The sequence below is a fragment of the Elaeis guineensis genome, chromosome 7 (genome assembly GCF_000442705.2).
Source record: "Elaeis guineensis isolate ETL-2024a chromosome 7, EG11, whole genome shotgun sequence".
Taxonomy (NCBI): Eukaryota; Viridiplantae; Streptophyta; class Magnoliopsida; order Arecales; family Arecaceae; genus Elaeis; species Elaeis guineensis.
In genome coordinates this window covers 79198956-79217224 of record NC_025999.2, presented here as the reverse complement: position 1 = coordinate 79217224, position 18269 = coordinate 79198956, and the positions used below count along the sequence as shown (strand labels likewise).

General features: G+C 44.2%; 1 protein-coding gene across 1 annotated transcript; it reads left to right on the top strand.

Annotated features, from left to right (window-relative positions):
* The first annotated feature begins 6599 nt into the window (after positions 1 to 6599).
* On the top strand, positions 6600 to 15249 carry LOC140859434 (chloroplast envelope quinone oxidoreductase homolog). The gene is made up of 4 exons (XM_073261205.1): positions 6600 to 6839; positions 10930 to 11071; positions 13361 to 13452; positions 14307 to 15249. The coding sequence occupies exons 1-4, from the start codon at positions 6774 to 6776 to the stop codon at positions 14991 to 14993; spliced, it is 987 nt and encodes a 328-aa protein (XP_073117306.1). The 5' UTR covers positions 6600 to 6773; the 3' UTR covers positions 14994 to 15249.
* Positions 15250 to 18269: the final 3020 nt, after the last annotated feature.

The window sequence follows — 18269 nt, the reverse complement described above, 5'->3', positions numbered from 1 at the left end:
GCCTTTTAGTTTGGCCTATGGAACGGAGGCCATGATCCCGCTCGAGATTGGACTGCCATCTTCAAGGGTCGAGCGGTACCAAGAGCCGGACAACTTCGAGAGTCGGAGGGCCGAGACCTCCTCTCCGAACTACGAGATGAGGCCCAAATTCGCATGGCTTCGTACCAACAGAGGGTCGCTCGGTATTACAACGCCAAGGTCAGACCGAAGCTTTTCAGGCCTGGCGACTTGGTCTTGAGGAAGGCAGAAGTGTCGAAGCCCTTGGACCAAGGGAAGCTGGCCCCCAATTGGGAAGGACCCTACAAGGTAGCAGATACCTACGGTCCGAGAGCCTACCGACTGGAGACCCTTGAGGGGAAGTCTATTCTCCGAACTTGGAACGCCGACAACTTGAAGCTGTATTACCAGTGAACTTTGTAATTCAATAGTCGGAATACAAATTCAGTTTGAAAGTTCGAAGTTTTAACTCTTCGACTAATGATCGGTGCTCATCAAGGTCAAGCCCCGACGTGACGATATGGACTTAGTGTCCTCCGGGAACCAACGGCCTTATCGCCGGTGATCCATCGGACCCTTACAAGGACCGATGCACCCTCATGGATGGGAGTTGACACTCCTTCGACGATGCGTCGGACCCTTACAAGGACCGATGAACTCTTATTGGTGGGAGTTAACACTCCTTCGACGATGCGTCGGACCCTTACAAGGACCGATGCACCCTCATGGACGGGAGTTGACACTCCTTCGACGATGCGTCGGACCCTTACAAGGACCGATGAACTCTTATTGGCGGGAGTTAACACTCCTTCGACAATGCGTCGGACCCTTACAAGGACCGATGCACCCTCATGGACGGGAGTTGACACTCCTTCGACGATGCGTCGGACCCTTACAAGGATCGATGAACTCTTATTGGCGGGAGTTAACACTCCTTCGACGATGCATCGGACCCTTACAAGGACCGATGCACCCTCATGGACGGGAGTTGACATTCCTTCTACGGTCGAACTTTTGGGCCAAACCATCGGCTGACAAGCTGATCGGGCCCCGACCAAAGAGAGGCGAAAAGCCTACGCGACTGACGTCGCGACTTCCGACCAGGCTACGGCCGGTCGAGGGATATTCGGCTTACCACCGTCTATCGCATAACGCGACCTTACTCGCATCCACGACTTGCCGACCGACCTACGGCCGGCTGGACGACATTCGGCTTGCTACCGTATGTCGAAAGATACAGAACGAGTACCCGACGCAAGAGCATGGGGATCCGACTTATTGTCGTTCCCCCGACACTGCGCCGGGCGACATTCGACTGAACGCGTCTATGGAAGCCCGACTACCGAACCTTTGCCAGGTTCGGTCGGCTCCCGACTCAACAAGACGCGCCCGACTGATGAGCTCGACTATCAGAAGCCGACCCAGAGTCGGGACCTACCCTTCCTTCGTAGCGGCACGAGTTGCCGAACATCCTACCGACTTATGTGAGTTAGCGACTTACACAAGTTAATGACCCACTAAGGCATTCAACTATACATTGGGAAGGAGACAAAGGGAAAGTAGAAGAAACTTTCATTCAAAATTTTCATTTAAAATGTACGAAGTCGGGTCGAAGCCCGATTACATATATTTCCAAAAGAACAGAAAAAGCGAAGGAGTCGGTATGACCCGATCACCCATCTGAGTCGATCTCCTCGACCGACGGGAGATCGGGGATGACAGGTGTGTCAGCCACAAGCGGGGTCGGGTCGACGGCTGAAGCCGGTCCTTCGGTCGGCGGGGGACTGGCAGTCGGTGCCGCTTCCTCCGGGATGACTTCCTCCGCAGCAGCTACGCCTCCCGATGGCTGGTCGGCCATCTCCTCGGTGGCTTCCTCCTCGGCCCCCGGTGGGACGATGCTGCTAAGGTCGAGCTCCGGATACAAGGCCCGAACTGCCTCCCGACCGTCCTCGTACCCCACCCGGTACGAGGCGAAATCCGACTCGAGCATCTCCTCCCGATATTGGTCGGAGACCCTGAAGTCTTCAACCGCTCGGTCGGCCGACTCCCACGCCGACCTTGCCTCTTCCTCCGCCCGACCGAGCGCTTCCTTCACCGACTCCGCCTCCGCCTTTGCTATGTCGGCGTCGGCTTGGGCGATCGAAAGTTCCTCCTCAGCCTTGACGAGCTTCTCCAGGCTCACCCGAAGCTGCTCACGCTCTCCTTGGAGTTCGGCGGTGGCGCCGTCCCGTTCGTGCCGAAGACGACACACGGCCCGACCCTTATGTCTGGCCTCCTTCTTGGCCGACCTAAGCTCGGACCCAAGTCGGGAGACCTCGTCTACTAACTTGGCCTCCCGGTCGGTCGATTGCTGAAGGTGGTCGGCCAACATCGCCCTCTCGGCTTCGGCCGCCGCCGACCTCTCCTTATAAGCGGCCCGGACATTGCCGAACCTCTGGTACCCAACCTCCAATTCCGACATTGTATAGATCAGCTGCCGATTGGAAATGCTTCATCAGGATCACATAACAAGAAAAATTTCTAAGGAAAAGAGAAGGTGATGCGAAGCTTACCTCGATCATAGTCGGATAGAACCTGGACAGCATCTCGGTTACCTGCTGAGATCTCAGCGACTCAACATCGACCGGAAGAAGAATCCCCTGGCACAACCTCCTCGCCAGGTTGTGGTCGGCCAATGCCGACGCACCTTCGGGGAACTGTGCGTTGGGCGGCACAGATCGGCTCCCCGACCTTGTCTCGTCCGCGGGCTCCATCGGGGCTTTCCCTCGATCAGCTGCCCCGACCGACGGGACCGGCAGCAAGGGGATGCTCGAAGTAGAACCGACACCCCCCGCTGCGGCCACAGACGCCGTCGGATGATGTTCGGTTTCTCGAACTACATCCGGCTCCACCGCCTCCGGTGATGCCGCCGACGTTCCTTCGGCCGCTTCACCCATCGTCCTCTCCTCCGAACGCGTCGCCGGAGCCGCGAGCGCGATGACGGGCTCGGATTGATTGATCACCGATGCTTCGATGACCGGCACCGCTGGAGCAGGCTTCTTCGGGGGGCGCGAAGGTCCGGCCCCCAACGCTGGCCTCTTCCTCGTCGCGAACTGCCGTATCTCCGCGTCTGTCGGCCGCATTCTTGGAGGTGTCCCTGCAATACCGACAAAGGTGTTAGCTAAAGAATCGGACTAAGGGTCGGATGAAAAGGAGACCGGGAAGTCGGACGATACCTAGTCGGGGGACCAAGCTTAAGCCGGCGTCATAGAGAGCTTGTTCGGTAATAAGCTCCCTCTGCTTCGGGACCGACATATCTTTTAGTCGGTGGAAGTCCTCCCGATCGTCCGCTTCCACCCGACTGTTGTCATTGGCTTCGATTCGGGGCACGCCCCAGTGAGAAGGAAAGCCCCAAGAAGATGGAGAAGAAACAAAGAAGAATTGGTTCTTCCACCCATGAATGGACGATGGAAGACCGGTGATGAAGGAAAGACCCTTCCGGGGGTTGAAGAGCCACCACCCTCGGGCTTTAGGGTGGGGTCGGAGCACAAAGAAGGCCCGAAGAGAGAAATGCGAGGGTTGGTCGGCAAAAGCTGACACAACAAAGCAAAACTAATGATGAGACGGACTGAGTTCGGCGCTAGTTGCGCCGGACAGAGTCCGTAATAGTTCAGAAGATTTCGGACGAACTCCAAAATCGGGAGCCGAAGACCTGCGCGGAGGTCCTCGACATAAAGCGCCAACTGACCAGGCGGAGGGCTGTTAACCCGACCGCTGGCCCCTGGGGCGGACAGTTGAAACTGCTCCGGGATGCAGTATTGCTCCCGAAGCTGATCAACATTCGGCCCCGAAAGCGAGAAAGCCTCATCTTCCGGAGTCGAGCGGGAGTCGTCGGTCGGGTTCCCCGACCGAGCTCCCTGAGTCGGATTCCTGGCCATTGCACCGGAACCGAAGGAGGAAGAAACAGAGAAGAAGAAGAAACGAAGGAGAAGAAGAAGGTGAGGAGGACGAAGAGGAGACCACGAACCGGAGGAGCTCTTCTGGAAGCAAGAAAGCTCTGCCCGTGACGACTGAGAAATCGCCCGGACAGAGTTTCGGCAGCAAAATGGCAGTGGTGGGGTCTTGGGTCCGAGGGGTCCTATATATATAGGCCCGACCGACGGCCAAGATGACTCCGCGCCGACCGAAGCTCCATGGATGCGCGACGCATGCCGGCCTCCGGGTGGCTGAGGATTCGGCGCACCCCGTCCTAGGACGGCCGCACCGCCCATATTAAATGCGGGGGGCGCCGGCCAACCACCTTCGACACGCGGCACGTGCGGACGCGGTTCCGCATTTATGCGCCTGCACCGATTCGCATCCCCGATGGGACACCTGACAGCGCCCCACACTCCCACGATCGGCGCCGGATATCCCGTCGTCTGACGCCGTATCGTCCGGCGCCCGATCTTCTGACACCGACGTAACGTCTGACGACGACAAGACGCGACGTCTGACGCCGACGTGACTTCTGACACCGACTAGACGTCCAGATCGCTTGGCATTTATGAGGCGTCTGACATCAGATCAGCCGACGGTACGGTCAGATCTGTGCATACGACAACCCCACTCCTAGTCGCCTAGGATTGCTGCCCGAGTAAGAGCATCGGCCAGCTCACCATCCGACTTAGGAGTGGAGGGGGGCAACTATTGGGGGATACCCACCGACCGACCGACCGACTGCCGGAAGGACCGACCGACCGACGGCCCGACCGACCGACCGATTGGCGGTCGGAGCGACCGACTGACGGATGCCATCATCGGCTAATTATCGGCTCACGACCGACTGAGGATATGTCGGACGCACTTTTTCCGACCGACTGAGCTCAGAGGTCTGATTGCCGACTCATGTAAGACTCCCCGACCATCGGAGGGGCCCGACGCCACTCAGCTGGCCACCGACTTAGGGTCGGACGACTCCTCCAATCGCCGTACAGCCGCCAGACCTTGTCAGCTCTGACAGCGACATGCGGCACGGCTATCTAGGGGCATTGTCCCACCGGGGGCATTGTCAACCCTGGTGATTTGACGGCCACACGGTGACATGACACTTTCACGGCGACTCTGACAGTCTACAGTGAGTTGACAGTTCCTCACTTGTCTGCGCCATTAATGACGGCGCCATACCGTGCTCCACTATATAAACCGGGGAAGGCAACAGTACAAGAGATCCGCTCCATCGCTCCCACTTCTCGACTCCGAAACCGCAGGCTCGCTCCTCTCTCCCTCTCTCTCTCTCGATCGAGCTCTCTGTCTGCATTTCACTGTTGCCCAGTCACCTCCCTGACTTGACCGTCGGAGGGTCTCCACCGGAGCCGCCTCCGGTCATTGCGGACTTCTCGTTTTTGCAGGTGCACGTTCCCGACGATCGGGCGACGAGGCGATTGGCCGCAACATGTTCCAGCCAGTTAGTCCCGTAAATTGGACATATCTATTTAGGATCTGTTTGGATATTTTCATAGGATTGAGTGAAAAATCTGTAGAAATCGGACTTGTTGGCCCATATAGTTTGTATTTTCCAAGAACCAATCCAAATCCAGCCTAGATTCGCATCTTTAAGCCGTGGGAAGAAAAAAAATTATAAGGGTCTTTTTTTCTTCATAGAATTTAGACCAGGTCTGGTTGATATTGTGCCATACTTAAATGGGCAGTTCAATTCATAAATCTTACGTGATCTTTTGGTCCAATTTATAAAAATATCTAAATAGACCCTTACTAATATAAAAAAAGGAGAACCTATGCATCTTAGGATAAAAAAATTATTCAAAAATCTATATTTTTTTAGATAAATATTTTAGAAATAATATTTAAATAAAAAAAATTTATTCATATTTTTTATATATTAAAAAATAACTTCGAAATTTGTTATCTATATTTTTTTACATTATTATTTATCTGACTAAATTGCTAAAATCTATCCACATTTTACATAATATCTTTTATTATATAAATATTATATTATATTATAATAATATATAATATGATATGGTACAAAAATAATCTAAATATAAAATAAGTAATAACATATTATATTATAATAAAATAATAATATGTTAGGTTAGAATAATATTATATACAATATATAATAAATAATAATAATATATTATATTAAAATATTATATATATATATATATATATATATATATATTATTGTTGTTGTTATTATTATTACTACTATTATAGGATTAGGAGTGTTTTAGGAACAAAATAAAAATATTATTTTCATAGCTAATGGAAATGACTTATCCACTTTTAAATAGATAAATTTTTTTATTTTATAAATAAATATTATTTATAAAAAAATAATTTATTTATTTTTAAAAATATAAAAATATAAATAAATTGACCAATAAAAAAAATTGATCCATATGATATTTCTCTCTGAAGAACGGCCCAGAGCTGGAGAGGACCGGTTGTTTTGGGCTGGACCGATCCAATATAGTATTAAAAAATTCCCGTTTCCAACGTCACGATTATTTCAAGGGGCAGTCCTTCAACCCGAGACAGTTGTCGTCTTCCATCAGCGGTCACGTCGTGACTGATATGCCCACAAGCTTTGTTTTTAGGGTTATTTTCGTGAATCCATCCCCGGGCGGGACCGGTGCGAGACGCACCGGTGGCACCGTGCGAGGATTGTTAGTTGCCAAACCAGTAGAAATATTTCTTCCGCTCCCTCCAAGCCAAACGCCTCCCGTCTACTCTCGCATCACCAAACCAACCAAACTCTTCTCTCTCTTCCTCTCTCTAACTTTCCTTCCATGGCCGGGAAGTCCATGCAGGCGGTTCACTACAGCGGTTACGGTGGTGGAGCTGCGGGCTTGAAGGTGAAATTTGCTCTTCCCATAATGCTCCTCTAATTCTTTTGTGTTCTTCCATTGTTGTTCTTTGTTTGCTTTAGTTCCTTTGAGTTCTCGTTTCCAGAAATTAGAAATTTTATTTCTTCCGTGATAAATTTCAGTTAGAGATGGTTTCTTTTCATCTTAGTTTTTTTCAAATTTTATTCTGGTTACTATGCCGAATGAATAGAAGTCTTTGTGGAAAGATAAATTATGCACTATTTAGGATCCAGTGCCCTGTTTTTTTTTTTTTTTTTTCTTAGGGGGTAATTTATTGCAATTCGTGCTATTTGTAAGAACATTACGTGGTCATCGCTTGAGGTTCGTGTATGGAGTAATTTTTTCTGTTCCTCTCAAAAGAGTGACTTTTGCCGCTTCTGCGGGGGGCAAAAAAAAAAAAAAGAGAGATTACACTCTGTTCTTGCTTCACGCATGTATTTCCTGGTTTTATCGCATCCATTTTTTCACCCTTTCTCGAAGTTATACATTTTTGTAAACATCAGTTTCAATCTATCTTCTTGAATAGAATTTTTTTTTTTCAAATTTTCCGTTTAATAAATCATTCTGTAATGCATCATGCAAAGGGAGTGGGTTATTTTTTTCTGCATCCTTTTATGAGCAATTTTTTTCGAGAAATGATGTCAGGCGCCTGTTTCATGCACACGCAAAGTTCTCTCTGTCACATGACATAAGGAGATATTTTCATAACTAATGGGAATTAATGCAGCACACTCTGGGTGGTTGAATGTTTAGTTGCCAAGCCAGCAAGCTGAGAGCCTATGCAACTTTTTATGTGCACTAACCAGTGAACCCCGGAGATTTTCCCTTTTTACAAAGGCCTGTGGAAGTATAAAGACTTGATATATGCCTGAAATTGAAATTTTGACAATCCATAGCATATTTTTACATATTTGATTAGCTGAAAAATAAAGAAGGAAGGACCATCAAGTCATCTTTTAACATGTTCAATTTGAGGCTTTAATGGTATGAGTTTAGACAGCATCATTGCTGGTATCGAAATAGAAATGCAAGGGCATTGTGTGGAAGCAGATTTAAGTGGAATAATCAAAAAAAAAAAAAAAAAGACTTGAGAACTATCCAATGCGTTTGTAGAAATAGAATGTTTTTTTGATTCCATTTATCCAGACATACTTATTGTTGTACGGTATTCTTTACATGTGATAAGGTGGGAAAGATATGCAATAGATGCAAGGTGGTATCATTTCCTTGGAATGCAAGATTATGGTGTTTTGGATGAAAAAGTAAGAGATGGGTGTTTGTAGTGGTAGTTTTGTTTGATAGCTTTCCAGTGCTCTGACTTCCATTTTTTCTTTTACAGGACAACTGTAATGCCATTCTGATTGTTTCCATGTTTTTATTCTCCTTCTGTGATATTTTATATTTCTTGGTTGCATATAGCTTTGTGAATTTCTTTTTGATCATTAAAAGAAATTATAATTTAACTTTCTTTAAATTAAATCATTCCACGCATTATCGAAATTCTTCTTAGTGGCAGAAGAGGTTTCACCTGGCCCCCATACCTCATGCTGCTTTTCTAAATATACTCAGTTTATGAAACAAGCCCTAAAGAAAATGAGGAAACATAGAAACAAGCAAATGAAATCCCAAGGTTTTGGTGAAGAAAAGCATGAGCAGTTGTGTTGTCCTGGCATCCTATACCTTCTCTATGACCAATAAGAGAAAGAAAGATGGACATGGCAAATGTTCATGGATAGTGGAACAATGAGAAGGATCATGATAAGGTATCCCTTTCCACATTCTAGAACTGTTGAAAGTGAATCATAAAAGTGGCTACCACAAAGTATTAGAGGTGAGACACAGAAATGAACGTGGACTACTGAAAGCAAGAGATGATTTTATGAAGTGATACCATTTGAGCTATCTTATGCCATAAGCATCCTTATGAAGCACCAGGTTTTTATGTCATGTGCAGATGGACTTGTCATCTATTACAAGAGCATAGAGGATCATTTACACCATCCAGCCAAATCTTTGAGCTCCTTAGGGGTGAAGGCTTTATTCAGATCTAATGACTCTGGAAAAGTAGCTTCATCTTTTTTGACTCTTTTGTTCGTCTTACAAAAATGAGGCACTCAGCTTTAAACATCCTGCATGCCTCCATGGTATTCAAAGCTTATATAGACCACCCACTCTTGCCTCTTTTTCATTAAAAAAAAAAAAAGAAAAAGGAAAAATTTCAATGATTGTCCTTATCACCAAATGCCTGAAGTCTTTTAAGTGGATAAAGGAAGCAGAAAAGAGTTACAAACTCATCAAAAAGAACAGAAAGGATGATCCTATCTTTTCCCTAGCTAACTTTGATACATCTTTGGTTGTCTACTTTGATTCATTAGACATGGAATTTGCTCTCATGCTAACATTAGAAAGGTAAGCATGCGAAATCAGAAAGAAACTTGATAAGTCCCTTCAAGAAATTGTCTTACTGTGATAAAGAGACTTGTACATAGCATTACCTCATATCTGAAGTGCTAATCCTGTATTGAATCATGAAGTGTAACACTTCATGAAATACTGAACTAACTTGACAATTAGCATTGCCGTATGCATAGAGTTCCACCACGTTTTTTCTTGATTGGATTTGAGGAGGGCCTTTAATATCCTTAACTTCAATGAAAGTTTTGTTGGATTTTCTCCAAAGAAAAAGGAAGTTTTGTTGGAAAGTTTAACTCTTTGCAGAAGTTTATACAGATCAAAATTTTCAGCTGTAGACCATTGGCTTACCACCATGTTTCTAAATAAGTATTTCACTAACCATTGGACCTTTTTTTGTGTAAATCCTTTGAAAAATGTTTCCAATGTTTGGATTCCATGTAAGAGTCTCTGTTGCAACTAAAGCACTATTCCATAAATAGGAACACTATTTTTTATATGGTAGCTTTCTTGTTTTCTTTTATGAAGTTTCATGGCTGGATTTGGTGTTTCTCAAATGATGTTTCAAACAAATGGTTGGATACTCTTGGGAATCCAATGGGTGCTATGATTCATTGGACAGATCCACTGGTTTCTTATACATTGGCTTTCTTTCTCTATGTCATGAGAAGGAATCCTGACTCTCTCTCTCTCTCTCTCTCTCTCTCTACTATGGAGCTCTTCCCTAAGGGACTCTAGAACAAAAATTTGATTGCTCACTTTTTATTTTCAAAGATGTTCTGGGTGTCAACCAAGAGACTGCTCGTTCAAAATCATACCACTTTTTTGTTAGTGAGCATGATATCTGCGTGTTGTTGATGCAGTAATACTTTGGGAGTAGAGGAGTGATTGTAACCTTTTGGATATTGTATGAAGTCCCAAAGCACCACAATAAAAAATAATGAAGAGAAAAAAATGGAATCATTGCCAATAGATTCAAATACTAGAGACCTCTTGTAATTGTAAATATTTGCTGCTTAAATAATGCAAAATGGTTTTGCTTAAATACAAAATCATACTCTTATAGTATAAATGCATTTGATGAGGAAATCTTCATGTTGTCTTTAAAATGTTCATTTGTGAATTGTGATTTTAATTGTTTATAGCATGTTTCAAAAACCACTGAAATGGGATCGTAAAGCCACTGCCATACCATTTCGGTGTGAAACAAGCACTACTGGTGCAGGTGCCATACTGGTTCATACCAGTGCATCACTGGCCATACTGGTTCATACCAGTGCATACTGGCAATACCATACCATCTATAGTGGTCAATATTATATCAGCTATGCTAGTCAATACTGATGTTTTTTCAATTTTTGGAATATGCAAGTTTCGGTATATACCATTGATACCAGTGCCATACTGAATACTATTCCATTAGGAAAATGGTACAGGGTTCAGTAATGGTTTTTAAGAACTTGGTTTGTAGTTCCCTGTGTATGTTGTACCATAATAATCTTTATATTATCTTGTTCTTATGCTTGATGTAACCAATGCTCAAGGTGACTTTTATGCTTAGTGAGTGTTAATTTTGTAAAATTGGTGTTGTCTACGTATAGAAGAATACTCTATTCTTAACTAAAGTAGCTTTACATTTTTGCATTGGAATTTATGCTCATTGCAGCATGTCGAGGTTCCGATTCCTTCACCAAAAAAAGATGAGATTTTGTTGAAGCTGGAAGCAACAAGCATAAATCCATTTGATTGGAAAGTTCAGAAAGGCATGCTTCGACCATTTTTGCCGCCCAAATTTCCATTCATACCATGTAAGTTCTGCTGCTGTCAAATGATGGGATAATTGTTCTTTTATGTGGTTGTAGTGATTGTTCTTCCTTTAGAGTACTCATGGAATTCTTGCTTAATTTTTGCTCAAGTACCTCGGAGTGATTTGATCAAAATAATGAATTTTTGTCTAGATATATTCCATCATGCACCTTCTACTGCTGATTTTCCTTTTTTGTGACTAGGAGGGCCTAATCTCCACCCGCTACCCTATGCCCACCCCAAATAGTCTAGGCCAGAGCCTAGGCCTCCAGATAGGCCAAGCCACTGCTGATAGAACTAGGGTAATTAATTAATTGGGTGCCAAAAGGGAAGACCAGGACCCAATGGAATCGAATGCCCAACCTCTTGCTTAAAGGGCAAGAGGCAGTACTATTGGAACTAAGGTTCAGTGGTTCCTATTGCCGATTCATTGTTAAAAATTCCAACATTTAATCAGTGGATTTTCTTATAGATGGTTCTTTCCCTAGCTATGGTAGTTACCAGTTTAATACTATAAAATTTGATGGGGTTGTTGGATGTTGTAGACTACAAATAAATTGTTGGGTCATCTTGTCTTCTACAAATGCCTTTAATTTTGGAATTCAGGCTTAGGACAACCTTTTACAGTACTAATGCATTTGTTTTCATTTCTATTATCTATGCTTAACCCAAGGTAGTTAAGCTGTCAGGTGACTACATTATTAAATTACGTGGAGTTTTCTTCCCTTCTAATAAGAAGTGATAATTGGTCTTTATTGAGGGAACCAAGAGGAAGCAAGATTTTCAGAAAACTGTAGTATAGCATCTGTATGTAAATGCAGTTATTTACCAATTTAGTCTTTTCTTAATGCACTAGTTAGCTCTAGGTAATAAATGTTTTAAGCTGTAGAAGATGTAGCATGTTCTTATAAGGAGAGGCTAGGCCTTGAGGTGGACAAAGGTGTAACCCTCAAAGTATCAATTCAAATTATATAATTATGCAAAAGAAAAAAGTGAATTTAAGGCAGGTGACATGAGAAATTAGATCATGCTGATGGTTTAGTTGATAAGGCGTAGCCACTTTAGTCCTCTGAACAGAAATTTTGTGTCCCACAATCATATCTTTTATTCCACTAGTGAATGATAAAGTGATTACTAACAAAATTGTTGATAAAGGTGAATGGAAGAAAGAAAAGGATCTCCAAGATATGGAAGAAGAAAATTTAGATGGAAATAAGAGTGAACAAAATTGTGTTCAAGGAAAATGTTAAAGGAGGTTTCAAGAACATTTTAACAAGGGAAATGGATTTGACCTTGTGGAAAAACTAAAAATCATGTAAAGGATATAACTTAAAATATATGGGAGGAAGAAGATCAAAGCTGAAGAAAAGAAATGGATGAGAAACTTAGGAGAAAAGTAGTTATAATTATAAGGAAGCTAAAAACAAGCTTGATTTGATTCTAGTGTATAGAAGAAATTTGAAAGACAAAATTAAGGAGGAAGAAAGATTAGGATAAGTTTGAAAAAAAAAAAAAAGAAAAAGAAAAAGAAAAATGCTGCATGCTTGCTGAACATCAGTCCCTAGAGTTGGTCAACTTCTGATTAATGGAGAGTGCTAGTCTAAAACCTCATCCTCAGAGGGCAGTGGGATGGAAGACAACTCAAGAGAGAGGCAGATGATGTGCTATACCACTATATAGTCAAGGATTTCAATTGAAACCATGAAAGCAATGCAGGTTGAACCAAAGGAAGTAGAGTATTAGCCATAGACAATATATGCTGATCATTTAGTTTTAAGGTACCCTCAGACCTGATAACTCAATGGCCAAGCATCAGGAACCCTCAGGCCTATAACTCAAGGGTCAAGCTTTATTTTTAATTTAGCACAAGACACCCCAAAAATAAATTTTTATATTAAAAAAACGTATAAATAAGAAACCCATTAAAGTCAAAATTTGAGACAGTAGTCAACATGATGTTGGTACTTAGGTGTATAATTATCCTTGTATCTTTATTCTAGGATCTAGGACCTAAAATTTACTTCCCCTTTTTTCCTCTTTTCTGATGCATGAATAGCAAGTAGCAATAGGCCTAGTAGCATCGGTAACAACTTTTTTTCCTTCAACGCATAACACCAACGCCTCTTGTGACTGAGAATTATATGTTTTGTGGAGTACTATTTTTTTTTTCAAGTTTTCTATTTAAAATTTTGGCTGATATCTCCCTGTTGCCCTTCATTTCTAATATTGGATTCTTCACTGAATCAAGCATTATGGAATAAATTGTATAATACATTGCTATGGTGAAACAGGTGTTGATGTGACAGGAGAAGTTGCTGAGGTAGGTCCTGGAGTGAGATCCTTTAAAGCAGGTGATAAAGTTGTTGCCATGCTTAATGTTTCAGTAAGTCATCAACCTCTATAATCTCTTTTTGCACTTGCTTCAAGGGATGGTAGGAAGTAAACAAAAAGAAACCACATAAGCAGTACAAATTTAACTTCAATTGTAGTTTAAGCTGCTTGAACCAGACAAAAAATAGTAGTGAACTAAAACAAAGCAGATTATTGTTCATCTTTTTTCCCCCCTCTTGGGTGGGGTAGATTATTTCTTGTTTTTCCTCACCATAACTGTCAAGATTCCGATACTTTAACCCCTCTTCAGACAACTTAACCATGATTGAGATAAGCTTCTTGGTATTGTAATGTTGAACTATCCTTAGTTTGTCATGGATCTGTGTCAAAATTATCTTTGTATTCATTGATCCAAAGGACTTCGAAGCCACTCTTGTGATGTTATTGTTAACATGTGATTTTTCTTGAATGGATAACTATTTTCTAAACTGATTTTTATTGAAGCAAAATAAGAAACTAGTAAAAGATTATGCTGAACGCTTGCACAAATCCATTTTGTGAAAACATACAAAGTTGGCTACTTTGGCCAATCACAGCAAAGCATTGACATTTTTGTGCCAATAAGCAATTGTACTTGTGCTGTCATTTGCACTATTGCTGCTGCTGTCATGGCAATACTGTTTGATGATGTGTTGGGTTCATAGTGGTAGATAAGATGGTTCCTATTGGTAATAAAATCATTGCACTACAAGGTGGCTACTGCACAACTTGGCTATCAATGAGGACTCGACACATTATCAAAAGAACATAAACTGCTATTTGAGACCAGGCAGCTAGGTATCTACTTGAAGTCCAAACCATTGTGCTTGCTTCCATTCTTCTAAATCAGGATTCACTTCTTGACAGAGTAGTGGTGGTCTCGCGGAGTATGCTGTGGCACCGGTGCCCTTTACAGTCAGTAGGCCACCTGAATTATCTCCTGCTGAAGGTGCAGGCCTTCCCACTGCTGCTGTTACTGCCCTCCAGGCACTTAAGGCTGCTGGGACCAAGTTCGATGGCACTGATGAGCCATCAAATGTCCTGATCACCGCAGCCTCTGGGGGTGTGGGACATTTTGTTGTCCAGCTTGCCAAGCTGGCAAACCTCCATGTGACAGCTACCTGTGGTGCTCGCAACTTAGAGCTTGTGAAGAGTCTGGGTGCAGATGAGGTGTTGGACTACAAGACTCCAGATGGTGCAAGCTTAAAGAGTCCATCAAACAGGAAATATGATTTCGTGATCCACTGCACTACTGGCATTGCCTGGTCCACCTTTGAGCCTAATTTGACTACTAATGGAAAGGTCATTGACATAACTCCATCTGTCAAGGCTGTGGCTACTTGTGTCTTGAAAAAGGTGACCTTCTCCAAGAAGAAGCTGGTGCCATTGCTATTAGCACCGAAGATGGAGGACTTGAACTTTGTGGTAGAATTGGTGAAGGAAGGGAAGATCAAGACAGTGGTGGATTCAAGGCATCCTTTGAGCAAAGCAGAGGAGGCTTGGGCTAAGAGCATAGATGGTCATGCTACAGGGAAAATCATTGTGGAAATGTGAAAAGTCTTTCAGTATTGGTGTCTCTAGACATTTAATATGAGGATGATGTAGTTGCTGCTGTTAGGAGGCTATCATTTGAGGCTGTCATTCTATCGTGTTGTGTGGTGTAAGATAAGGTTTGAGAGTCTTGGTTCTTGCATGTAGTAGTAAACTAGTTATTATGCCAACAACTTCTGAATGATGCCTACAAACTTGCTATATTTGTCTCTCAAAAACCTTGCTAAATTAAGGCTTTCTGAAAGTAATACTGATATCACATGTTCATGGTTGCTACTTGCTACTTGCTATCTCTTATTTCCTGGGATCTATGTGCTTTGTCCAGCACTTGAGGTTTGCAGTCTCACCACTGCTGAAATTAAGTTATTTCCAGAGTTTGGTTTGATGTAATTACATCAGGTAGCTATCCTGCACCAAGATTTTTAGTTAAATCCTCGCAATTATACTAATTTAAACCCGAGTTGTAGCAGACTAGAGTGTGGCAAGTGTGAGGCATATAGCCTGAAAAACTTGGAGCAAGCAGCTGGGAACGTGGAGCCTCAGCGCTTCATAAAGCTCCCTCCAAAGTTATATTGCAGAATTGATAGATGTTTCTATAAGCCAGCTGCAAAAAAAAAAGTTTACTTGATAGATGTTTCTATGAGCCAGCTGCAAAAAAAAAAATGTTACTAATAATTATAAATCAAGTAACGTCTCCTACTTATGCATGCTACCGAACAACTACATAAAACTGGAGTTATGGTAACTACATGCAACATGTAGTTTCAGTTACTTGAAACTAAACAGGTCTATCAAACAACCAAATATCATGTGACTGATTCAACTCTCGGTAGTTCTTTATTTATTGTGGTTCCATCTGACAAGCATATATAAAAGTGGCAAAATTCGGCATGTATGATATAAATAATAGTGCATCATTAAATTGCAATCCGCCTTCAAAAGTGCCCGGATGCCCCTTTGGTAGATCTTACTCACATTTCATCCAAGAGGTGATTTATGCACAATGTCCTCGATTGCAGGCTTTGTGGTTATTCCTATACCTTTTCTTCCTTTGCCTCTTACTAGAATTATGTGATTGCAGCCTTGCAGTTGAATCACAATTTCCACGTCCATATCATGATATCTAATCTTTGAAAGATCACCCCTATCCAGGTAACATGGTTTGATGATGCTACCCCATTCAAGTGACGTCAACTCAACATGGCTGTTGGTGCAGAATTCCACCGACGCTGGAGAAGCTGGAGTCGAGGGGTCGCATCCGCCGCCGGGACCTACAAGAGAAGTCTAAACCGGAGTTTGGGTTGCTCCGGCAAGACCCTCTGACGCTCAAGTCAGTACTCTGCCTCAACAGAAATGGAGTGCTCGAATGAAAATTTTAGCAGAGTTTTGAGATAGAGTTTAGAGCTTAGAGAGAACGTATCTGGGGGTCCCTTTTTATAGACGGAGAGCGTAACCGATTGACAGCGACGTCTGTAACCACCTGGTAGTGAGCCATTCAGGACCACATGGAGTTTGTTACGGAGAGTAGAGTGGTGTCCGTTGTCGCGACTTACCAGAGAGTGGTGGAGCCACGCGGAATCCGTTACAGAGAGTGGAGTAGAGTAGTGGCCATTGTCGTGATTTGCCAAAGAGTTCGAATCTGTCGGCTGAAGCTCGACTGAGATGTCTGATGGAGTGGAATGGCTCTCTGTCTCATCAATTCAGGAGAAGCTCGGATGTTTCCGAGGTTGCTGACGGGTCTACGATTGTCGGGTGCCTAGAGCGCTGATGCTGCAGGCGGGAACCATCTACTGTAGAAACTCGGACGGAAACTTTCTATTGGGGAAGTTCGGTTTCATGAGGAATCCGACAAAGGGTCGACCGGCAGTGGACTTCGGATGGCGTTGGGGAGGTTCGTCCGCTGGAGGAGTTTGGAGGATCCTCTGAAAATCCGGTTGGCGTTGTTGAAGTCCGCTGACACTATTGAAGGTTGATGGCTGGGGAGGTATGGCAGACATCGGAGGCGGTCGGCCGTTGTAGAAATTCAGCTGCTGGAGTCTGTCTATTGTAGAAGTTCGTCCGAAATTCATCCGCTATGGAAGTTCAGGCGGAGTCCGATTCTTGTAGAAGTTCGGATGGGAACCGCTTATTGAAGAAGCTCGGTTGAAGTCCGCCTGTAACAGAAGTTCGAAAGAAATTCGTTTACAGTAGAAGCTCGGATGGAATTCGCTTACACTAGAAGTCTGGAGTAGACCGCTCGTAGTAGCAGTTCGGAGTAGACCGCTTGCAGTAGAAGTTCGGAGTAGACCGCTTGCAGTAGAAGTTCGGACAGAGCCCGACCCTGGTAGGAGTTCGGATGAAGTTCATCTGCAATAGAAATTCGGGGTAGAGGTCCGGCTCTCGCGGGAGCTCGGGCGAAATCCAGAAGACGGTCGACCGCTGTAGAAATTTGGATGGAGTCTGGTTACTGTAGAAGTCCTACTGTTGCGGAAGTTCAGCCATTGACGAAGTCCGGAGGAAGTTCGGAGTAGAGTCGATCGTGGCTGGAAGAAGTCTGGAAGAGATTCGGAGAATAGTCGATCACTGCAGAAAATCGACTAATATTGAAGCTCAAAGAGCATTTGGAGTAGCCCGGTACGTGAATGGAGGAGCTTATTATCGGAGAAGTCCAGATGGTAATATGGAAGCTCGGCCGGTCGAGGGAGTACAGAAAGACGTCATACATGGTCGGAAGTCGGAAGAACCCTGGAAGGGTTAGCCCTTTGCGAACTTCGGCTGGGGGTATTTTATACCCAACACCAGTCTCCCTACTTTCGAGTTCGAGTTCCGAATGAAGGAAGTACAGAGAAACTTTCACAGCCGAAGTTGCCTCCCTCAATTTTCGTACTTGGTTGTTTCTAGATATTTTGACGTTTGGCGCGTTGGTGCTGGAGCCTTTTCGGAAAAGATTTTTTCGGAATTCCCGCTGGAGCGCTGCCCTAGGTACGGTGCAATAATGGTTTTGCCAGTTGCCGGCCACCTTCAGCCGCTTGCTACGGTGAGCGGGCCATACGGTGGTTATAGACTGGCCAGAGGAGTCCTGCAGTCATTACTGCACCGGACCCCGTCGCCTATTTAAACCCGCCTCCTTCCTTCAGGGATCTCACCTCGCTCGGGAGTTTCTTCGGTCTCTCCTTCTTCCTGAGAGTTCTGTTCTTCCTCAACGTCCTTTTTGGCCTTAGGCGTTCTTCGAGTCGTCCCCATCTCTGCATCTCTGCATCCTTCAGACTAGCCTAGATTCGCTCCAGAAATCTCTCTTTT